Source organism: Pogona vitticeps, chromosome 2, assembly GCF_051106095.1.
Source record: "Pogona vitticeps strain Pit_001003342236 chromosome 2, PviZW2.1, whole genome shotgun sequence".
Classification (NCBI taxonomy): Eukaryota; Metazoa; Chordata; class Lepidosauria; order Squamata; family Agamidae; genus Pogona; species Pogona vitticeps.
Window position 1 is genome coordinate 54,568,183 of NC_135784.1, and position 25,532 is coordinate 54,593,714.

A 25,532-nucleotide genomic window follows, 5' to 3' on the forward strand; every position below is an offset into this window, starting at 1 on the left:
CCATTTGTGCAGGGAGGTATCCAGTACATCTTCTTGACTAGGTGGAAGCCTTCGTAAACTCAGAGTAGCAATCACCACTAACATGAATGACCAGCAAAATCTCACATTTCAGTGCTGGAAGAGCTTTCTGCTCCACTGATGTTGAACAGGACCCGATCCAGAGTAAGCAACAGTGAGTGAAGGACTGCTCAGCAGGGACATCACAGTTTGTTCTTAGGCATTAAATGTGAAAGGAACTTAGGAGTTTGGACAGTACCAAACCCATTCCCATTCCACCCATAATCCAGAGAGTTTCTCATAGTTTATCAGCCATTGAGCAGGACAGACCCCAGACATTTTCCTATCTGAGACAGGGGACAGAAAAGTCAGTGAGACTGATAGCTGGATCTTTCTTCAGTGCTGTCAATGGAATAGCATTCTTCCCTACACCTAAGGTCAGCACTTGCTTTAAGGGTGCTTAGCAATCTTTGTGGCCCGCATAAATCATCTACTCAGTAGATGAACTGTACAGAGACGCTTCTCCAAAAACCTTTGCTGCCTCCTCCAATGTTCCACACTTGATTTTCTGCTGTTACCACCTCCCCTTCCTATGCCATCGTTTGCTTCCCTGCTTGCTTATCCTGGGTGCACCCAAAGTGGGATGTCCACTTTGTGAGGTGTTATGGTCCCACAGAAGAACCCTGAGGGGAGGAGAGGAGTGAGGAGCCAGATTTACTACATAAGGGATGGGTAAGCAGTGAAAACCTCTTGCTACTTCATGTAGTAAGATGACTTGAGCCACTACTGTCTTTAAAACATCCCAGTGATATGTGAAAACATTTCCATATCATGGAGACCTTGAGGGTCTACTCCTCTTGCAAAAGCTGTTCCATTTTTGCTATTATTCCTGTATGGATTCTAATAAAGGTCCACCCCATCATTGCTTAGATGGTGTTACTGGTCAAAATCCCACAGATGAACAAGCACACCCATAAGGCAATTGCACAGTGATTTTTCCCTTCATGTCAGCTCCTGTTCATGAGTTTGGGTATGTGAGTGATGGTGCACCCAATTTTGCAGTAACTGCAGTATTGAGTTTATAATATACAGCCTGCTGGAGAGAAGGGAAAATTGTATGTAATCATGTACTTAAATGGGATTCTGATAAATATATTTATGAAAAATTTACAGAAATTACAAAGGCCATTCTTTCACATAGTGCATGGGCTGTTACTGTAGCCGGTGTATTGGCATAGCTGGTGGGTTTTGTGTGTGAAATCCTGTGTAAAATACTCACTGAGGATCCATAACCATGGGGCATTGCAGAGTTAAGTTACGATGCTCTATAACCCCCTATTTTTAGATCAGAACTAAACCTTCAAGAAAAACTATTCTATCTTTTCCATCACTTCCATAATTATCATTTACACCATTCTTAGCATTCAATTTAGTCTTCCAGTGACTGCCTTGAGTTTGTAAAATTAAAGAAGCTTGATTTAACTGTCATAATAAAAGCGAGTCTTTGAGGTGATAAAATGCACGAGGGAATGACATTAAAAATGCACCAAAAATTACAGTGACAACTTTAATAGAATAAAATTCTTAATTAACTCATCTGTGCTAGACATTTTTAGTTTCTCTGCCAATTTACACACTATGGCTTCTGTTTAATTTTGCTTTAGATTAGTTTTGCTGGGGGGAATGCACGCACACACATACATGTATACACACATACATACATACATGCGAACACCAATCAACAGACACATTTAAAACAAAGCAGTAAAAAGAATCCATATGGAGAGTTTCTAGATGAATCTTGATTCCTATTCCACAGATACTGTCTGCAAAAAATAAATTATATTTCAAATACACATGGTATCTATATTTACAGGAAGCAGTAAAATAAATTCATATTTTACAGTGTTTATTGCAGCATAATTTTACCTCATTCTTCTTTACAACCTCCCCCTGAGACGCACCACTGTTGTGGAAGGTTTGGGATCAGCAAAAACTCCTTGTTTGTTTCTTTTATTGTTCTATGGCTTATTCTTGTGCATTTGTTCTGTTCTTCTGAACTCCTGTTTAACTAGGAGAAATTAAATTTGATTGGGGCATGAGCAGATTTCAGATCTTTCAGTTTATTTGAATAAGCAAAAAATCCCTGATGGTTTGGACACATAGATGAGAAGATGACTAGGAACAGAAATGTTAAGATACAGGTTTTTCGTGCACAAAGTCCTATTCCTACAGCAAAATGACAAAACTGATATTAATTCATTCCTAAAGAGTAAAGTGAAGCCCATAATGGCTCTCATTCTAAGGTGAGTTAATTACAGTTTAGGTAAAGGTAAAGGTCCCCTTGACATTTTAGTCAGTTGAGTTCGACTCTAGGGGGCGGTGTTCATCCCCGTTTCCAAGCCGTAGAGCCAGCGTTTGTCCGAAGACAGTTTCTGTTGTCACATGGCTAGCGCAACTTAGATTCGGAACGCTGTTTACCTTTCCACCGAGATAGTACCTATTTATCTACTCGCATTTACATGCTTTCGGACTGCTAGGTTGGCGAGGAGCTGGGACAAAGCGATGGGAGCTTGCGCCGTCGCATGGATTCGATCTTACAACTGCTGGTCTTCTGACCCTGCAGCACACAAAGGCTTCTGCGGTTTAGCCCGCAGTGCCACCACATCCCTCTAGTTTAACTTGATATATATGAGGGATGGGGATTCAAGTCACAGGACTCACTGTCAACTTGGATTTCAGTTGCACCAGTGACTCAACTTGGACTTGACTAGGGGAGTTTTTTTCCCCCTTATAGACTTGACTCATGACTCAGAACCCACCTACCCCATCCTTTTTTTCTGGGGGGAAAAGCTTGTTTTTAATAGGACTTTAGGCTCAGGACTGTGTACCAAAGACTCAGATTCAGACTTGAGACTCAGACCTGAAGACTTGCCAACATCCCTGGTACATATCGACCAACTCTGAAGGGTTAAATAGTAGGTAAGAATAACAAGAATAGAATGTGCTGTAGATCAGCCATTCTCTACCTGTTATATTTTTGTCCGTGGGCATAAACACAACGTAAAAGAAATAAAGGCCGAATCAGGATTGTATAAGTCGTATAATAAACCTTATAAGGTGGTGTGTGAAGAATTATTTCCCGTCTGTGCCCCCCCCCTTCAAATGCACCAGGGCTCCCCAGTGGGCCACATGGTCCCCATTGAGAATGGCTGCTCTAGATATTCTGTTGAATGGATGTCTCTGGCAGAAGTCAGACCACCAAATGAAAATGAGAGACAAACAAATAAAGGCCAGGCAATAATAAAACACATAAAATGCAGAAAGCTGTTTTACTTCAGTCATGTTATGAGAAATGAAAAGTGCAGATTGTTACAACTAGCCATTCAAGGAGAAACAAATGGGAGAAGGAATACAGAAAAGAATATAACCTGTTGGATAAAAGACCCTAGAGAGTAGTCTGGATGCAGCAGAAAGTCATTGTCCAGATGTCTCATACTCAAGGTCAGAGTAGCCATGTTGCTGTACAACCTCCAGTAGGAGAGGTCAGGGGCAGAGGAAGTAGGTGGAGGGCCTTTAGATGTATCCAAAGAGTGGGCTACACTGCACAAAGGCTTACCGTAAGTAAAGCTGGTTAGTCTTTAAGGTACACAAGATTGCTTTTTGTTTCCGTTACATGGCTACCCACTTCCTCTCAAAAGTATTAGGATGCACTAGGATAGCTCTTTGGAGTCTTGGACCTTCACTTTATAATCGTTATCTTGAAGTAGGTTGCTGCAGGGAAGAGCTGTTCATTGACAGATGTTAAATTAATATGGCCTAAATCCATGCAGCCTTAGAATCTGATCTTGTCAGATTTTGTAATCTGATCAGACTAGGATCCATAGAGATGAGATGATTAAATTTAAGAAATATTGCTTCTGGGTTTCATCAGAGTATGTCAGCCTTTCTAATTTCAGGTAGAGCAAGTTTCAGTCTGCTGGTATTAATTTATTCTTTTATCATATATAAGTGTGGGGAGTTTTAGTATGCCAGTGTTTCATTGGACCAACTGCAGTTGTCTTGAAATGCACAGTTAACTCATTTTGTGTGAGAAATTATTTATCGAAACATTTTAAAACTGTGTTTTGTTCAATGTGTTTCGTATGTGGTGGAGGAATGTTTTGTGTTTCCTCTGAACAAGATCTGTGTCTGCATAAATAACGTTTATTATTCAATTGATCCATCAGGGACTTTGCTCCCTCAATCTATTATTAACAAACTCACAACAATAAAACTTCAAGAAAGAATTTCTCTTTCTCCCTTTCACAGAGAAAACACAATAACTAGTGACACAGATACATTTCTGCACTTCTCTCATTTGATCCAGCCAGAATTGCAGGACTGAGATCTAAGGGAACACAAACTATTTTACTTGATGATAATTTAAGTTGGGTTGTGTTTACCAATTGCATGAGCTGACTGAATATTGTGTTGACTACCAAATATGTCTGAGACATTTCTGAAAGAAAGTCCTGCTGCTTCCTTTGACTACTTTAAACCTAGATTTGTGGTGGCAGATGCCATAGTATCTGATCAGGAAAGAATGAAGACAGCATGGAAATGATATATATATATTGAAGAAGAAGGAGAAGGAGAAGGAGAAGGAGAAGGAGAGGAGGAGGAGGAGGAGGAGGAGGAGAAGAAGAAGAAGAAGAAGAAGAAGAAGAAGAAGAAGAAGAAGAAGAAGAAGAAGAAGAATGAAAATTCCTTAGAAGAAGAATCCTCTAATGAAAAGCTTGCAGTTTTAGAAAGTAAAATGAAGCTTCAGTCAAAGTAATGTGAAGAAATAAATCCCCACAAGTAGATGGGATAGCAATAGAGTTATTTCAAGTAACAGAGGCTGAATCATCAAAGTCCTTACAAGAATATGCCAACAAATATGGAAAGCAAAATAATGACCTACAGGCTATCCAATATACATGGCAATACGCAAGAAAAAAGGGACATCAAAGATTGTAGTAACAATGGGACTATCATGTTAATTTCTTATGCAAGGAAAAGTGATGCTCAGGATTTTGCAGGAGATTTTTGTCATATATGTTTGCTTGGAGCAAAGTACAAAAAGTTATGAAGAAAATCAGTTTCTGCTTTACAGATTGTGAGAAAGCCTTTGATTGTATGGATTATAAAAATGTATATATCATTATAGAAGAATAGATGTGTCACAAATTTAATTGTCTTGTCTTACACCATGGACAAGAGTGTATTCTCAGGACACAATAGAATGGTTTCCATTTTCCTTACTCATGGGTAAACTGGGTAAACTTACTTGTGAGTAAACCAGGTAACCTTAAACTCACAAGTAAACTAGGTAAGACCTGCTTTGAAATCGTTCCTAAGCACAAAGCAAAAAACCAGTAATTACACAGTTTAAATGAATGAACTGCTGAATATTATTCTCTATTTCAAATATATATATTTTATTTTCACAGGAAACAGAAATGTTTGGCCAGGAGGGAATTAAATGTTTTCTTTCATCGTCATTGAATGTGGTTCTGAGTGTCAGGGTAAAAGTTCTGGGTAAAAGAGAAAGTATAAACTCAGTTTTTCTTGCTTGGAAAGCACTAATTTCAAAGTGAGCATTAGGGCCATGAATTGCTGAATTCCTTCAAAATAAAAAAAGTGATTTGTACTGACCATTCTCTTTCAAAGTATGAAAATTTGGTCTTACTGATACAGTTGATCTATTTTAAATTTACTGCAGGCTGCTTGCTTCTGCTCCAGGTTGCTTGCTTTTGCATGGGGGTAAAACACTGTTATTTTTTAAAAACTCATAACTAGAAAACCCATCTCACAAATGTCTCCAAATATGGCACAGATCAAGAACAGACTTTTTGCTACATTCATGCCAAATTTGATGTATAGTTAATGATTTTTGTGTTTGAGACTCGCCTATTATTTAAGTTGGCTTATGGAATGCTGAATTCTGCTGTCTGCACAACATTTTGCTGCCCTCCCAGGCACCAAAAATAAGAGCAGGGTCAGGGTAGTTCTAGGATGTAGTGCAGATCAAACTATACCAGAATGAAGGGCCAGAGTGGACACTGGCACCAAAACAATCCACAGTCTCCATGTGATTATTTGAGCCAAACAAAAGCATAAAATAAGCTTCAAATCAAGCTGTAGCAGACCTCAGTCACTCCAATTCAGCTTGCCAGTGTACACTGCAGAAATGTTCAGCAGAACCCCCTTTCACAGTTTTAGTTTACTCATTCTCTTTCTTGCCACATCATTCCCATAAAGAGATACATAATATCAAACAATGTGATTTCTGCAAGAGGTATCTACTCAGAGGCTTAATTTATCATATGTTCCCCTGTACAATATGGCCAAGCCTTCTATGAAGCCCTTGGCGTCCATATTGCAAATCTCATTCTCACAGACATCTCACCCGAGTTTAAGAATGGTAGTGAGATTTCTAACATGCTCATGTTAAGTCAGTAAAGAAAATTGTTAATGTTCACATGGTAAGAAAAGGTACTGTAAAATTGATGTGTTGATTTATTTATTAAGCATTAAAGCACTATTTCATTTGAAAAACATGTGAAATAACAAAAAATTGAACACAAAATTGATCAAGACAAGAAGAATAATTAATCATTCTTCAGAACTTTGTAGTGTTTACCCATTAAGAAAACCAATTCTAGAAATATTAATGAAAAGATTATAATAGTTGGAGAGAAACTGGAGTTGAAAATAATAGTTAGAAATGTTAATGAACTTCAAGTACTGTGCCCTATTATGTTGTTTAGTCTGTCCCACAAATCTCTTTGAGCCAATTAATGATAGTGGAAACTGGAGGACATCCAGTTCACATACAAGAACTCACATGTATGAGAAACAAAGCAAAGCAAAAAATTAGGTAAATATAACCTCAGAAAACACATGACATATTACACGGTGTCATGATTTATTTTACAAAAATAAAGCTGAAATGGAGAAGCCATATATGGAAAACTAAGTACACCTTATGACTGAATCACTTGTAGAACAACCTTTAGCAACAATAACTTGAAGTAACCGTTTCCCTCTTGGCAATCCTTCCAAACAAACCCTACTTATCCAGTCTTTTTCTAATTGTACTGTCATGAACTTTTAACATGTAATATGCTACCTGAGGCCTGTAGAGTCTGACGTGTAACTCTTGGGGTGTTTGCAATTTCTCTGAGCATTGCACTGTATGACCTTGGGTGAATTTGCTTGGACATTCACTCCCGAGGAGGATTATGAATAATCTTCCTCAGTTTAGAATGATGGAGTTTAAATGGCTTGGAAATGGCCCTATAACCATTGCCAGATTGATGGGCAGCAACAGTTGCTTCTCTATGATCATTGCTGATATGTTTCTTCCTTAGCATTGTGCTAACACACACCTGAATGGTCCATAAAAACCTAAGCTTTTATAGAGATGGTCACACATGCTGATGATCAATTCCTTGAAGACATTTGGTTAGCAGCACCTGGCTCCTACCTAGCGTCTTAATTCCTATGGAAGCTGTAAGGGTGTACTTATTTTTTCACACATGTTTTATGCATTCTGGCTTTATTTTTGTAAAATAAATTGTTACATGGTGTACTGTAATATGTCATGTGTTACTGTCCCTCTTCGGCTGGTATTTACCTAATTTTCAGACGTGCTAAGGACCACATGGTTTTTATGATATCCTGATACGTAAAACCATAGAATTCAAGGAGAGTATACTTACTTTTTCACATGACTGTAACTTAGTCCATAGGGATTGAATTCAGGTCGTGAGAGGAGTCTTGATTACAGTACTGCAATTTAACCAACGTACTATGTGGGTCATCTCAAGATACTATAAAATAATGGTTACTGATGATTGACTGCAATTGTGGTTCTGAGACTTCTAACAGAAATGTCTGTTGGGGAAGATATTGACAAGCCAAAAATGTGTTTTAAAGCAATGAACATAGTTTCTTGAGATGTGTCACTGAATTTCATATCCCCCCCAAGGCTTTTGCAAAGATAATAGCTTTTTCGTGCCCTGTTTATAACCTGGGAACACATGGCTGTAGTTTAGGTGACTATCATCAGGTTTTCAAGGTTAGGTCAGTGGTTTAGGTATCTGGCTGTGGAGTCAGAGGTTGAAAGTTCGATTCCATACTGTGTCTCCTTGATGATCCATAGGATCCCTTCCAGCTCTGCAGTTCTAAGATTCATCTACGATTATTATTTTTGGCTCAGTGGAGTGATACTGATCACGGAAAGCAAAACAGTGACGTAGAGAATTGGGAATTGCATGGCATAGTTTGGCCAAGGATTACAAGTCAGAAGACCAAGGGCCATTGGCAGGCAGAGTCCCAGAAAATACTGTCATGAGGGGGTCATGACTAATTGGCTTTAGTCTTTCATTAGTGAATGAGATGGTACACAAGTGCTTCCTTTCCTCTTTAGTTCACATTCCTTCTTTCTTGTTATAACATATTTATTAGATTCTGAGTCTGCAAACACAGACTGTCTTATGTACTGTATACTCTGTAAATGTTAGAAATAACCCTAAGTAATCAAAGCAGGTTCAACCTACAGGCACTGAGCTGAATGTAAGGAACATGTTTCATTTTACTTTCTCACTTTGTCACTGCAAATAGTGATTAAGATATTTCAGTATGAATATGCTGTTGCTCTCTGTTATAGAACACTAATCTCTCCTTGTTAAGCCTTTTTATTTAAAAAGAAGTATTAAATGTAATGGAAAAACAACTTATTCTAACAGTAAACTGTGTGTCATAGTGACACCTGCTGGAGAAATGTACAGTTCTTATGAAACTGGGTGGAATAGTTTTCTATTTTCTGGACAGAAACAAGATTTGCTAACTGGCATTGCTGTAATACTTTAAACAAACTAATAAAAATTAGTCCATTGTAAAGATGATACCTTGGATCTTTCTTCTTTCATCAACAACATCCAATGCATCTGGTATGTTAGTAGTTCAATATGTCATCTTTCTTTCTGGCTTGCTTTCTTTTCCTTCCTTCCTTCCTTCCTTCCTTCCTTCCTTCCTTCCTTCCTTCCTTCCTTCCTTCCTTCCTTCCTTCCTTCCTTCCTTCCTACCTACCTACCTACCTACCTACCTACCTACCTACCTACCTACCTACCTACCTACCTACCTATGAGGTCAAGGCCCCATAGATATGAAAAAGAGTCATCCCAGAGCACATTACTAAATCATCAACAAATCAGTGTATGTTACTGGACCTAAGTACAGTCCTGTTCAAACATTAGTACTTTTATTTTTATATAGATGTGATCCACTTTTCTTCCAGTGCAGGGGCTGATAATAACTCACAACATGAATTAAAACAACAGTAACAACAGAACATTTGGAGGCACAGTATATTATAACAGTATATGTTATCATATTCCAAGAGGCACTGGATTAAAACAATTTCGCCATCCTCCTTTTCCCTGTATAGCTGTAGATTAACATTTAGTCTGTAAGCCCTCATATTTTACCTTGCAAAGTCCTACACTCATCTAGAGTGCCATATTTTTGTTGGCAATATTCGTTCTGGCCTATTGCTGAATCCCTGACTATATTCTGTAATAGAACCTTCGCCTGCACATGAATGATGGTGGGAGAAAAGTCTCTGTTTTCTGCTTTGTCTTGGTAGGCTATTCTTTGGGGACATTTCAGTCTAAATGTTTTAGCGTCTCTTCGCTACCTGTGAGTACAGCCAGGGACAGCTAGTGCTGGGAATTTAAATGACTAGGCCAATTCAGAAGCAATCGGGTTTGTCTGCCAAAGAGACTCAAGCCACAGGGAAAGGTAGTAACTATAAAGTCAGGCAATTTTCACAATATTGTTTGGGGAAATGGATTTCTGGCTCTCCCCCTCTTCATTTCCTTTTTATGGATCACTGTGACGCTTTAACATGATCCCTGTTGAGAAAGGGCTCATCAGGAACACAGTGCTATATCTCACCACTTTCTTAGGTTATGAGCATGCCCTAGGGCCACTGCCCAAATGTTCTATGGTTGCAATAGGCAGGCCGTCAGAGAAGGATTTGCTATGCTGGATACAAATGAAAAATAGTTACGAAGTTTATCAGAAGCTATAAGCCAAGACATCTCTGGAGGAGAAATACATAATGATTACACACTGTTGTTGTCTGTACAGTTGCATCAGATTTTCCAAGTCCCACATTAGTGGGTTTTATGTTCCTGAGTAAAGACTTCCTTTAAAACAACAACAACAACAACAACAACAACAACAACAACAACAACAACAACAACAACGAAACAACAATGGCAGAGGCCACTCATAAATTTGTTACATTTTACATTTTGGTCCCCCCCCCCAGGCCCGGAAAAGATCAGGGCAGCATATGTGTTGGTCCTTCCTTTTGTCCCATTTTGTCCTCTCAACGATCCTGTGAGGTAGTTTATTGTAAAGAGAGCTAGTGGCCCAAGGTCACCCAGTTTGTCTGATAAATGAATGAGGACTCAAACGTGGATTTTATCGTACTCTTAACTTGCTGTGTCATATGGACTAATTATGGACCCATAATAATGTGCTGCTGTTTCCAGAGGGGCAGTGTTGTTAAGTCTATTGGCTGGAGTTCACAAAAGATTACATAAAATAAAATTGGTTTGCCTTTCAGGTATCATAGGGTTTCTTGCTCTGCTAGTTTTCTGCTGGTAAGCATATACCTAAGGGCACATGTTAACCTGTTAATTTCCTTCCGATATTTCTACCGAACCCCAAGACTTAGATATGCCTGTTTTCTGTGTTGAAAAAGCTGTGTGGCATGAGGGTACTCCATCATTTTAAATTGGGAGTCCGTACTGCTGGTGCTCACTGGCTGGCATGCCCTTAAAAATGAATGAATGAAAGAACTAGTAACAGGAGGAAATAGAGTGGCTGTTTCACAGAGGATTCTGCTCTCCCCTCATAGTGCTTTTGTGTACTTTGGTGCCCACTCATTTTGAGCTTAGATTGGATAAGGCTTTAGTGGAAACCAAATTCTAGGTTCAGAATTATAGATAAGCATTTACAGTACGTATGCATTCAAGTTGTACTACACATCTTAGTTTACAAGGTGTGGTAAAGCCCTATTTAGGTTTATAAACTCCCTGTTTTGAACTGGAAAATCTGTAAAGCTTCTAGGATTGTGCTCAGCCAAACATGTTTACAGAGCTCTGTATAATTGGGACCTCTGATAAGGCAGAATTTCAGATTTCTGGTAGTTTTGTCAATGGTTACAGCTCTTTTGCAGATCTTCCTTATAAACATAGGAAGGTCAGAAGTAGATAGAACAGTGCAAGAATGGAGTGCACATCTCCGGTTCCTCCTACAGATATAATGGATAAAGTGTAGCTTTCAGGCCTCATGCACCTCCTCTGCCATCTGCTAGTACTGTATTTGCAGCTTCTAGATTTTGATTTAAAATGACAACAACAACCCTATGTGTGCCCTCGAGAGGTCACAGGGTGCTTTCATAATATTTCTATTCACCACATGTGTCTGAGGCTTTGTTACTACTAAGTGACTTGTGGTCATTCCCAACTTTGAAATTCTATGGGCCTGACAAAATGGGAGACCAAAAAGGTGGTAAAATGTCTCGTGGCGCAGTGGTTAAAACGCTGTACTGCAGCTAAAACTGCTCACGACCTGGGGTTCAAATCCCAGGTAGCCAGCTCAAGGTAGACTCAGCCTTCCATCCTTCCGAGGTTGGTAAAATGAGTACCCAGCTTGCTGGGGGGCCAATGTGTAGCCTGTATAATTAAAAATTGTAAACCGCCCGGAGAGTGCTTGTAGCGCTATGGGGCGGTATATAAGTCCAATAAATAAATATATATATAAGTAAATAAAATTGCACCTTCTTCATGTTGTCAGAGGGCATGAGGTGTCTTTTAAATTAAGCAACAGCAGCAGCAACAGGAGCATGAGGACAAGGCCTGTGTTTGAAGGTGTCAAGGGGTGGCTCCCTGGCCTTTGGAAGTTGTTCACTACTCTTCTATCTGCTTACAAAAATATGTACCAGAAAAAAAGAACACATGACCAGATTCATTGATCTTAAGTCTTGGTTAGGTGAGGGATAGTGAAGGGTACCTGAAACTAGCTTACCTGAGGAGTAATGAAATAGGTGTGGCTTATTAAATTGTTTGCGAATGTAAAACCTATAGAACTCCATAGCCAAGTGGATTTTTTTCCAAAGCTCAGAACCATTTCCAGTGGATGAATCAAGCAATTAATTCTGTTTCTCACATTTTAAAATCCCTTTACTCCTGCTAACCACATTTTTAAAATCCGTTTCCTCGTTGGTCTACTTTACAGATTTTAGCACATTGTCTTCTTTGTTTCTGTTAACAGGTGACCTCTGCATTGCCCAGTCATTGAAAATCCCTCAGAATCGAGAAGACAAGACCTTCGAATTTGATAAAATTATCAAGCTCCTCCAAGATACTCCTGGAGCCAGGGCTATCATTGTCTTTGCCCACGATGAGGATATAAAGTAAGGATGGCTGGAGAAAATCGTGTGTTCACATGCAATGACTTTATGGACTAACAAGAAAATGTGGAATCTATTACAGCAGGTTGACACAGGCAGACAGTAAGATACAGAAATTGAGAGGCAGAAAGATCAAAGATTGATGAAATCAGAACCACCCTTTGTTCTTTGAGTGGCAATACCCGGCTCCAGAGTATGACCTATCCATGTGAGGCCAACAATATGTTGATATAGCTTTGAATTCTCCCTCTTTGGATTTTTATCTCCACATACAGGACTCTATGACAGAAGAAAGTTACTAGCTATAACCCTTTTCTTTGTCATCATTTGCTTATCATTTTTAACTGCCACTGTTTTTAAATGTAAATGTAATGTCTATATTAATTTTAATTTGATTGCTAATTATGTTCATGGGATTATATGTTGTTTTCACGGCTGTATACCTGGATGGAAAACCTGTTACTGCCTAGATATTTTTCGACTCCAACTCCCATTAGCATCTTATTTCAACAACGTTCTAAAGGGCCACAGGTTCTCCTTCTGTAGTTTACCACATTTGCCCACATCAGCTATATGGATGTGATCACAGGTGCTTTTTGCACAATTAAACTTTTGGTTAAAAAGTAATCTAGTTTAACAATAGATAAGTGGAATCTCAGATCAACTGATTGTAATCTGGACAGTTTGTGCTTCACAACAGAGGTCCCAGCTAATTATTTTGGTTTTAACGTTATCCCTCCATCCCTCCAAGTTGCTATATTGCCAATCTGACCAATGGTCACTCTGGGTGGAGTACAGCAGTGACAACAACATATAATACAATGGACATACTTAACAGTTACTGTATTTTCCATGTATAAAACAACACCTTTTCCTAAAATAGAGGAAAAATTGAGGGTTGTTTTATACACGGAAGGAGGCAGTCGCATGCGCACTCTGGCGCCTCTTGCTGCCACTGCCACTGCTACCCAGTTGCCTCTTCCAGAGCTCATGTTTGTCCCCTCTACTGGCCGATGCAGCAGTAGCAGGAGGTGGAGAGAGAGGTGAAGGAGCATTCACACGCGCTTGGGAGCCTATTGCTGCTGCCTTCCCCGCCCACCCGATCACCACCTCCAGTGGGACTGACGGGGCTCAGGTGACGTTGCTGCCTTGTCCCCTTTGGTGGCAGAGGCAGCAGGAGGCAGAGGCGAAGGAGTATTCACACGCATTCAGGCACCTCTTCCTGCCGCTGCCGCTGGATCACCTCCTCCAGCCATCGTCTCCTTAGGGTAGGGGAGAAGGTGGTGATATGAGCTGGAGGTGAGCCCCGGCAGTGGCACTGAAGGAGATGATCGGGCAGGCAGCGGAGACAGCAGCAGCAGGAGATAGAGGTGGAAGAGCAGTTGCCCATTAATTGCTCCTCCACCTCCATCAAAGGTCAAAATTAGGAGGTCGTTTTAAAAATTGGGGGGGGGGGTTCGTATACACGGAAAAATACAGTAAATTAAAATCTACATTACATTTACCTTTAAAAACAGGCAGCAGTTAGAAACGATAGGCTAGTAGACTTGGCAGGCTATGTAGATGGGATATTTTGGAAGGCCTGCTGACATAAATAAGTTTTGAAAGATTTCTTAAAAGACACCCAGGAGGGGCCAGGCAAATTTCAGGGGGCAGCTCATTCCAAAGCTGAGAAGCAACCACTGAGAAGGCCCAGTTCCTTGTTTTCTCCTTCTGGGCCTCCCTTGAGGTTAGCGTCCTCAGCTGTCCAGCCTGGAATGTATGGATAGGATTAGCAGAACTTCCAAAACAATTCTGCTTCTACTTTGTTTTAGTCTAGTGAACTTAGTGTTAGGACACGAAGCATTAAAGAATCAGAATACAATTTCAAAGCAGAGTTTACTGAGAGATGAGTAATTTAGCAAATTAAGAAATGTAAATTTCCCAAAAACCTCAGTTGCTTGATAGTCTAGATATGAAATATAGGAAGCAGGTTTTGGAAGAGTTGTGTAGTGAAGTGTTAGAAATGTAAGAAAAAGTCTATCTGGTGTTCTGGCTTTAACATATTGAGATATCAAATATTACTAAGTGTATCTCCTGGAGCTTTCTAGTTTTATCTTGATCATATATCTAATGTTGTTGTTCAAGGGAAAAAGAACCATAACAACAACAACAAAATAGTAGTAGTACTAATAATGGAAAACAATAGTATAAATATTAAAGGACTAACAGTATTACAACTGGAAACAGGAGCACTGCCCCACTTCAGAAGATAGTACAGTGGTGCCTCGCTTAACGAGTGCACCGTTTAACGAAAAATCCGTATAGCGATCCCTTTTTGGGGATCGCTATACGGATCAGCCCCAATCGCCGCACTCGCTTTGCGACGATTGGGGCTCCGGCGGCCATTTTGGAGCCGCCGAACAGCTGATCGGCAGCTCCAAAATGGCCGCCGCATGACCCAAAATGGCCCCTATCAGCGTTTTCGCGCCCTCCCCTTGCTTACAGCCCAAAATGCCCCCCCGCAGCGTTTTCGCGACCTCCATAAGCAAGGGGAGGGCGCGAAAACGCTGATAGGGGCCATTTCGGGTCATCCGGCGGCCACTTTGGAGCCGCCGATCAGCTGATCGGAGGCTCCAAAATGGCCGCCGGACGCGAAAACATCGCTGGAGGGTTAAGTTTGCACACTTATTGGAACACATTAAACTAAGTTTAATGCGTTCCAATAGGTTTTCCTTACCCGCACAGCGATGTTTTCGTATAGCGAAGGTTAATCCGGAACGGATTAACCTCGCTATACGGGGCACCACTGTACATAAGAAGGGCCCTGCTGGATCAGGCCGAGGGCCCATCTAGTTCAGCTTCCTATATCTCACAGTGGATCCATCAGATGCCTTTGGGAACACAGGAGACAACCAGATACCTGTCTCTTGATACCACTCCCCAGCATTTTGATACCATCTTTCATTTTGAGGTACCTTCCTTTTAAGTCTGGAGATTATCGTTCGTTCGTTTAGTCGTGTCCAACTCTTCGTGACCCCATGGACCAGAGCACGCCAGGCCCTCCTATCTTCCACTGCCTCCCGGAGTTCTGTCAAATTCATGTTGGTTGCTTCGCAGACACTGTCCAGCCATCTCATCCTCTGTCGTCCCCTTCTCCTCTTGCCATCACACTTTCCTAACATCAAGGTCTTTTCCAAGGAGTTTGTTCTCCTTGCAGTCCAGGGGACTCTCAAGAGCCTCCTCCAGCACCACAGTTCAAAGGCATCAATTCTTCAGCGGTCTGCTTTCTTTATGGTCCAGCTCTTACTTCCATACATCACTACAGGAAAAACCATAGCTTTAACTATTCGGACTTTTGTTGGCAAGGTGATGTCTCTGCTTTTTAAGATGCTGTCAAGGTTTGTCATCGCTTTCCTCCCCAGAAGCAGGCGTCTTTTAATTTCGTGGCTGCTGTCTCCATCTGCAGTGATCATGGAGCCCAAGAAAGTAAAATATGTCACTGCCTCCATATCTTCCCCTTCTATTTGCCAGGAGGTGATAGGACCAGTGGCCATTATCTTAGGTTTTTTGATGTTGAGTTTCAGGCCGTTTTTTGCACGCTCCTCTTTCACCCTCATTACAAGGTTCTTTAATTCCTCCTCACTTTCTGCCATCAGAGTGGTATCATCTGCATATCGGAGGTTGTTGATATTTCTTCCTGCAATCTTAATTCCAGCTTGGGATTCCTCCAGTCCAGCCTTCCGCATGATGTATTCTGCATATAAGTTAAATACAGCCTTGTCATACTCCTTTCCCAATTTTGAACCAATCAGTTGTTCCATATCCAGTTCTAACTGTTGCTTCCTGTCCCACATATAGGTTTCTCAGGAGATAGACAAGGTGGTCAGGGACTCCCATTTCTTTAAGGACTTGCCATAGTTTGCTGTGGTCCACACAGTCAAAGGCTTTTGCATAGTCAATGAAGCAGAAGTAGATATTTTTCTGGAACTCTCTGGCTTTCTCCATAATCCAGCGCATGTTAGCAATTTGGTCTCGAGTTCCTCTGCCCTTTCGGAATCCAGCTTGTACTTCTGGGCGTTCTCGGTCCACATACTGCTGAAGCCTACCTTGTAGGATTTTGAGCATAACCTTGCTAGCATGTGAAATGAGTGCAATTGTGCAGTAGTTGGAGCATTCTTTGGCACTGCCCTTCTTTGGGATTGAGATGTAGACTGATCTTTTCCAATCCTCTGGCCACTGTTGAGTTTTCCAAACTTGTTGGCATATTGAATGTAGCACCTTAACAGCATCATCTTTTAAGGTTTTAAATAGTTCAACTGGAATGTTATCACCTCCACTGGCCTTGTTGTTAGCCAAGCTTTCTAAGGCCCACTTGACTTCACTCTCCAGGATGTCAAACCCCTTTTCAATGACATCTAGCATGGAATTGGCCTTCTTCACTGCTCCTGCACACTTTAACACTTAAGGTTGTCCCAACCCAGCAGGACAATAGAACAGTCTGAGACGCAGAGCCAATGGGAAAATCTGGTCATTCCTTACATGGTGGGTGTGTCTGAAAACCTCAAAAGGATTTTTGATAAATACTACAAACCCGTGGACTTCTAACCCACAAACACACTAAGGCAGAGACTCATCCACCCAAAAGACCGGACACCAAAACACAACAGGAGTAATATCATATATGCAGTCCAATGCAAAGAGGAGTGTTCGGAGCTCTACATTGGAGAAACCAAAGAGCCACTAAACAGGAGCATGGCCCAGCACAGGAGAGGCAATGGCCCAGGACGACAGTCAGCAGTGTTCCTTCATTTGAAGGACAGAGGACACTCACTTGATGACCAAAATGTACTCATTTTAGACCGAGAAGATAGGTGGTTTGAGAGGGGGCTCAGGGAGGCCATACATGTGCATATAGAAAATCATTCACTCAACAGTGAACAACTGTTAGCCACCCATGACAATGGGTGGAGAAGGACTGCAGAAGTGGATTTTCACTCACCTTCTGTCCTCTATCCGTCTAATGAGCCTACCCAATTTTTCAGCCTAATGAGAAAGAAGTCCAGTTGCCATGACTTCCAGATAACCTCACCTAGATGACTGAGAATCTTCATAAATGAGATGGCACTAGTAGTTTGACAGATGGACTCAGGTTGTCCTATTTAAATCATCAAGATCACTGTTCTCCAAAAGAACATGTTAATAATGGGATGTTGTACAGATTTTGATCTTGTACATGTTAAATACGGACCAGGTATAAGTTTTAGTAGATGACAACCAGAGGATACATTTAAAAAGTTATGTTTTGCAAAAACAGTAATTAATAAACTATTCTGCTATGAATCATAATGTGTTTTTCTGGCAGAAAGCATAAACCTCTGCACACCAATCAGTGCTTGGAAAGTTACTTTTGAAAAGGGATTTCTTGTGTTACTTATTACTTTGGTCAGCCACCGACCTGTTATCATTAATGTCACTGATGTTCAGGAAAGTAATTCACTTGCTGAAATCCTGTTGCTTAGTATCATAAATTGCAACTCAAGCAGTCTTATTGAATGAGTAGGGATTTGGTGATCCAGCTGTTCCATAATTGTGTTTGATTCAAATGTACTGAAGACACTACTAGAATAGGCTAATTGGAATTAATGGAAATTATAAAGAAATTGGCACATTAGATCTCCACTGAGTCAACAGACCTACTCTGGTACAATGTATTACACTAAACAACAGGATTTCAGTCATGTATTGTCATTATTGGTGTGTTGACATCAGAGTTGCCATTGCACCATTGAAAGATGCTGAAACTGCTCTCTAGTTCCTCAAGAAAACTCTCAGGCACCTGTCCCTATGTCTAGCGCTAACACGCTGACTAGAATATTGACAAATGTATTCCTAAAAGATGCAAATGGTACTACATTTTCAGTGTTTCTGCAGTTTTCCTGTTCTCTAGCAGACTGGAAGCTTAATGGAGAAATAAAAAGTCCACGATCCATCACTATAACCCATTAATTGATTACAACAAAACATAGATTTTATTTTATTTTATGGCCTAAAAATATACTTGATATAGGTAGTGAATGGGTTACACTAGTGACTCATGGATTTTTAGTTAAACCCAGTGTCCCTCAATCAGGAGAAAAGGAATTTAATTCCATTGACTCAGAGTACAAACTGCTGAGAGGCAAAGTTGCGCTGGTGGAGTAAAATATATTAAGCTAATCTGTGTCTCACTGCAAATGTCAAATTGCATTTTAGTAAGAAATTATACTTAGCTACTTAAAGCACCTGAATTGACTTCACAAAGCCCGATGTGGCAAATTGTCTTTGGAGGGTATTCTGGCATAGGACATCTACAGAGAAATAAATTCCACTGAATTTGGTGGTGGGGTGAATTTCTACTCCCAATATGCATGATGAAACAAGTCAGCCCTCTCGCCCTGAAGGTTTAGGTGTTACTCCCCAATCTACTCCTTTTGTTCTGGAGAGAGAGAGATTAAAAAGGCTAATTTGGTTTGGAGTCCAGCACACCTGATGAAAAGGAAGGATATAAAAGCACAGAGAAGGAGGCAGATGAAAACGAAATGCAGAAACCTGAAGTCTCCTTGCAGATGATCCTGGGAAAGGTGCTCTCTGAGCTTGGAAATTGAAATAGCTCACAGACACAGACAGGGGTTCCATGTCACTTGCACAGCCACAATGGACTTAAACTTCTCAGACAGCTGTTCCTGTCCCCCCCCCAACCAATTTACTTCCCTCTTCTCTCTCTTTCCATCTCTAAGAGTGTGTCTTGCTACTAATTGCTCACTTGCTGGATCCTACTCTCTCTTGTCCTGGTGCTACCATCCTCTATGCTCCTTGCTTACCACATAACACCTTATGCAGGTGAGACAGCAGACAAAATGTGTCACTGTGGGCAATTTTTTCCCTCCCTTTCTCACTGCTCAGGCCAAAGGCTCTCTCTCTCTCTCTCTCTCTCTCTGCTTCTGAGTAATAGGATCAAAGTTGTGATATTAGCTCCTACAGCTATGGGTGACTTAATAGAGTCATTGAAATAAACTGACAGAGTTCTCTGCAGTCAGAGAGCTGGTCCTTCTATTAATGTTCCTCCTCCTTATCCTTCAGGGTACTATTGCCTCTACATTTGCAGTTTCCAACCTCACAGATTGGAAAGAGGACCCACTTAGGCTTAATAACAAGGAATCAGAGAAAATATAGGTATTCAATAATAGAGAGACTCTATCACCGGTAAATTATTCTAAAGGTAATTTCAGAATAAAGTGATATAAATTATTATAAAAAATGAAGTAATCCAAAGTATATGTAGTTTTATTGAGGAAAAGATGAAATTTGCTTAAAAATTGCTGGCACTTTTTCAGGGGTGTGATGCACTGAAAAAGTGAGACTCATGTCTCAGACTCCAAGATGTAGTTTTGGCTATCCTTTTTTATACAGTGGTGCATCGCTTAACGGTGATAATCCGTTCCAGGAAAATCGCCATTAAGCGAAAACATCATAAAGCGAAAATTTAAAAGCCCATTGAAACGCATTGAAAACCTTTTCAATGCGTTCCAGTGGGCTTAAAACTCACCGTCAAGTGAAGATCCTCCATATGGCGGCCATTTTCGCTGCCTGTATAGCGAGGAATCCATCCCTAAACACAGCGGGGAGTCATATTATTTACCTGGTGGCCATTTTGAAACCGCCGATCAGCTGTTGGAAAATCGTCGTTTTGCGAAGAATCGGTTCCCGAAGCAGGGGACCGATCATCGCAAAGCGAAATTGCCCCATTTAGACCATCGTTTTGCAACTGCAATTATGATCGCAAAAAGATCATCCTAAAACAGATTCGCCATAATGCAGGGCAATCGTAAATCGAGGCATTGTAAGACTGGACACTTGCAAAATACCCAAGGGCCTAATTACACCTGCTAAAAGAACTCCAGTTATACTGATTCTGTTTTACTGCTCCATTTATTGTATGGTCACATGGTATATACGTAGGAGTATTCCCATTGTTTTTAACTATATTAATTAACTTCTTTCTATTTGAACTATTATAGCAGGCTACACTGCTCTTAATTTTGTATCAGTTCATTTACTCTACTGTTTCTTGTGGCAACCAGCACTCTTCATTTTTATTTTTATTTTTTGGCATAACAACAGTTTGAGCCTTCTCTCCTCCCCTTTTCCCTTCCCTTCTTAACTCACTTTACTCAACCCCTTTGCCAGGGTTTAAAAAAGAGAGATGAGCAAATGCCTCTGTTCAAACCCTCTTTCAAAGGAAGAGGAAAAACCTGTCTTCTTCAAGCTGTCTCTTACTGTTTTTGCTAGCAGCAGCTGTTGCTTGGCAGTCTAAGGGATTGTTACGAGCTGATTTGTCGATGTATCTTTAAAATAATTTTTTTCCCTAAGGAACAAGTGTAGTGGCCATGAAGTGACCACAGCACCCAGAAACTCAATCCCTTTCCAAAGGAAATAAATCTTCAGCAACATTAACACAGGCCAAAATGGTAAGGAATGGAGCGATTTATCATCAGTACAAAATAAAATAACCCACCCAGGAAAGGGAAATATAAATCAGAAATAAACTGCTGGTTGGGAAAACGAGTTGATCATGGTCTTGTGTCATATGCTTGGGAATTTATGAAACAATCTTTAAAAAAAAAAAAACCAGCCAAATCAGTATTTGTTGTTGTTTAGTTGTTAAGTCATTTCCGACTCTTCGTGTCCCCATGGACCAGAGCACACCAGGCGTTCCTGTCTTCCACTGCCTCCCGGAGTTGGGTCAAATTCGTGTTGGCAGCTTCAATGACACTGTCCAGCCATCTCGTCCTCCAAATCAGTATAACTGAGTTCATTTGGTAGGTGTGATCAGGCCCTGAGTTAGGCTTGTGCCCTTAATGAAAACTGCATGAGGATTTCCACTTAGGCTTCTATAGACCCAACCCACAGTTTGTAATCCAGAAAATGGTTAAGGATTATCATCATGAAGGGAAAAGAAGCATGTGCATTCAAGTTTCGGACCTAAACTGTAGTTTTGCCATTACATAGGAATCACTCTGTTGTATAGGAATTTTTTTTTAAATGGGATGTTCCATTTCATGCTAAATATATGATTCTTTTCCTGTGTCTTCGCTTTTCAGTATTGCATAAAGTCTAACTCCCACGGTCCTATCACTTACTTAAGGGTATTGATATATAAGGCAACTACAGCCACCATAAACAATATGTAATGTAATTATGCCAACCCACTGCTTGTTTCTATAATGCAGTCTCAAGGGGAAATGGACTACACACTTACTTTTTTTTTACAGCTGTGGGGATCCCATGAGCAATTTTATGTTGGTGTACTATTGAATAGTAACTATTCGATATTCAGTTGCAGCCGATAACCTTGGGGGTATTTCATTTCTTTCATGGATGCATACAGGCAGAGGGGCAAAGAGGTTAATTGACTTTTATCTGAATCAAGATATCCATATTCCCACTTTGGGTGTATAATAGAATATATGGAAGTAGGGCCAGATGCCGATATTTCAGGGCTCTAAGCTATGTTAGATTTAAGGGTCACCAACCTAGAATTGCATTGTTTTGTATTCAGGAGCCCCTCATATTTTGAAATCCTGAGCTTGTGAATAAATCCAATATTATATGGGGGAGTTTAGCATGCTCAATGTAGAATATAATTTTTTTAAGCATTTTCATGGCACTCATCTGAACTCAAGGGAATTTATAATTAGAAGATGCCTCCCCTGATCCTGGGATCAACATCCATTTAATATTTAGATATTTCTCTTCAGCATATCCATGAATCTAGGCTGGGCTCCTCCTTATTTGCATTACAGTGGTGCCCCACATGACGATGATAATCCGTCGTCATGCGAAAAGCCTTTCCCCATTGGAATGCATTGAAACTTGTTTAATGCATTCCAATGGAGAAATTACCTCGTTGTCCAGCGAAGATCACCCATAGGGGAAGCCATTTTCCAAGCACCGATCAGCTGTTAAAATGGCTGCCCTGTGAAGCACGGGTCCAGAAAACACAGGGCAGCCATTTTGCGGAGCCAGAAAAATTGTCGCCTTGCGAATAAACGGTTAGCGAAGCATGGACCTAATCGATGTCCAGTGGAATTTCCCCATAGGAACGACTGTTTTGCGAATTGCTATAGCGATCACAAAAAGTCACTGTCCTGCAGATTTGTCGTACAGCGGGGTCGTCATCTAGCGAGGTACCACTGTATTAGTTTGGTACAGACAGTGACCAAAATCCTGTTGCATAGTATAGTAAATCCCATTACAGTAGGCCCATTGAATCTGTGGTAATTTGGTGAGTCATGCACTCTGTAAGTTCCATGGATACAAATGGGCCTACACTAACAGCAACTTACTTTAGCATAGTAAGTCACAGGTAGTGTAGGGCTATTTGAATCAATGGAATTTATGGAGAAGTTAACTCACCAAATCTGCTACACTAACAAACAGGATTTGGGCCAGTGTGAATGTTTGGAGCAGTCCAAAGCTCAAACATACCTAGTGTAACATACCCCCTCCCAGCCTTTCAAGAAAAATTCACTATGTTCCCACTTCAAAAGCAGAACACTAATATGGGAACAAGGGGTGTCAGTGTGATGACATACCATTTGTATTTCTGTAAGTTAATGGATGGAACAGTGAAGAGTGAAGTGAATTCATAGGAAATGCTTTGTATGTGTGAATGCATAAGAAATCTCCAACCAGCATAAATACTTTGTCAAATGTGGTGCCAGTGTTTCAGCTTAGTGAGCTGACTGTGTGATAAAGAAAATGTAGTGGATTGATAAACCAGAGTAGAGCATGCATGGACATTTTAAAACATGGATCAAACAAATTTACACTGAATGCTATAATTGCCTCAAATTTGCAATCTTGAATCTATTCTTGTTTATATGGACTGGAAAAGAAAAACAGGACGCTGGTCTGCAGCAGCTGATAATGCCATTTTTTGAAGGGCAGGATTTTCTGATGAATTATGTCAACATACCATTTAAATTCTAATCCTGCCATTTGAAAGGTGGCAAAAGTAACTATCATTATTATCATCTCAGAGCTGCAGAACTGGAAGGGACCCAATGGATCATTGAGTCCAGCCCCTGTCAAGATGGCAGAGGAAGGAATCAAACTCCCAACCTCTGGCTCTGCAGCCGGATACCTAAAGCACTGAGCTATCCAGCAGTAATTTCTCCAGTTTATGAAACGATAGTTTATAAAAGTAGAAGTGGACACAATTAAAAGAGTCTTTATGACTGTTTCCTTTTTTGTACTACTTTGGCATTAGGCATTATGTCAGGCTATTGTTTATTATCATGTCTTACTGTTTTGCTTTGTTTGTGATTGTTATTGCTTTAGCGCTGGAATGCAGGTCAATAGGTAGGGCTATTGCAGCCTATTGACCTGTACTGTATCAATAATCATTCTGCATTCTATCCAATCAGCTTCATTCTGTAACATCTTGCTTCATGCCACCATTTTCCCCCTTTCCCCTCCAGTCAATGCCTCATAACAGTTGAGAAAGTTGTTGCTATATTTAGGTACCTCTTTGATGTTGTGCGCATGTGGGTTTTTTCTTTCTTTCAAGAGATGAGAGGCCCACATATTCGTTTTATTCTTCTGACTACTGGGTAGAAGCAATCTTTCCAAACAGCCTTTTCCATACTCGCCTAATCAGTACAAAGCAAAGTGGGATAGCTGTGTTTTCTCCAGTATAAAATTAATGACAGTGAAATCTCTCTGGACCCATGTGTCTATATTCTACTGCAAAGAAGTAATTAGCACTGAAATTACTATGGTGACAGAACAAGAAATGTGAGGAAATATAAAACAAAGATAAAGATAAATTATGAGGAAAATTAGCTATGTTTTGCACTTAAAATGCATAAATATAATACAATGTATCAAATTCATTGAACCCTTGGGATATGTTGATCCCCTGGGATGTATAAGAAAACTGAAGGGTTAAGAAGACGTACATTTTTATGGCATAAATACTGTTTGTTCTTGTAGTTCCAGGATATAGAAAAAGCACTTGCTGATTCACTTTAGAACATCTCAGAATTTGCCAGTAGATGCCAGTTTCCCTTCTACCTGTTGGCCTGGTGCCCTCCAAGCATCCCCTCTATCTCCTAGCCAGCCCAAATGAGCAAAAGTGAATTCAAGAGCAGTGGAGCAAGGATGGCTTCTTGATCTTTTTGATTCTCTAATCTCTGTTTCCTTCTACAACTACTGTTAGACAAAGAGACCTATCAGCCTCACTTCCTTTCGTTCCTGACTCTCTAAGAAGCAGCCATGCCATTGCTCCTCTCCTGTGTGCCCACTAGGGCATATATCTACCTAGTTAAGATTATTAGATTATTTTAAAACACACACACAAGAAATTAACTGTAACATTCTCAATGAAGGATAGTTCTTTGCTTTACAGCTCCTCCCGATTTACAATGGGATCACCAATTCACATGCCTATGTAGTGCTGATTCTACTACTGTGAGAAAACAGACTGGTTTCTTCTCTCACCGCTTGTGTTTCACCAAAGGCAAAGTCTTTTCTCTTCAGTGACTGGCTGCCTCTTTTTCACATTGGATGGTTGTGTTCTGCTTTGGAAGAGGTATCCTGTGTGTCTGTGTAAGCATATCAGGCAAAATCCAAATAAACAAAACAAAAACAAAACATGTGGCACTTTAAAGACTATTATATTTTACTATGAGCTTTTGTGGGCGCGTCCACTTCATCAGACATATGGAAACAGAATGAAATGTTGAATGAAATATCAGTTTCATAGTAAATATTCATTGGCCCTTGGATGTATGTTACATTTACATGCAGTAATTTATGCCTGTGTTGTTTTAGGGCTCTGTTGTAAAAAAAAAATGCTCAGGAGACCAGGCTTGGGCCTTCTAATGATGTAAGCCGCCTTGGGTCCTTTTAAGGAAAAAGGCAGGGTGAATAAAATATATAATAAATGATTATCCACAGCACCACTGACACTTAGTGCAAACATCAAGGACTG

The 25,532-nt window shown here is 40.3% G+C and overlaps 1 protein-coding gene across 4 annotated transcripts in view; it reads left to right on the forward strand.

Moving 5' to 3' along the window:
* GRM7 (glutamate metabotropic receptor 7) overlaps nt 1–25,532 on the forward strand; it is a 568,639-nt gene that overhangs the window by 273,723 nt on the left and 269,384 nt on the right. For all 4 annotated transcript variants that reach the window (XM_072989463.2, XM_072989462.2, XM_020791423.3 and 1 more), the window contains exon 3: nt 12,376–12,517. In XM_072989463.2, the coding sequence (XP_072845564.2) occupies nt 12,376–12,517 (142 nt within the window). The remainder of the gene's footprint in view (nt 1–12,375; nt 12,518–25,532) is intronic.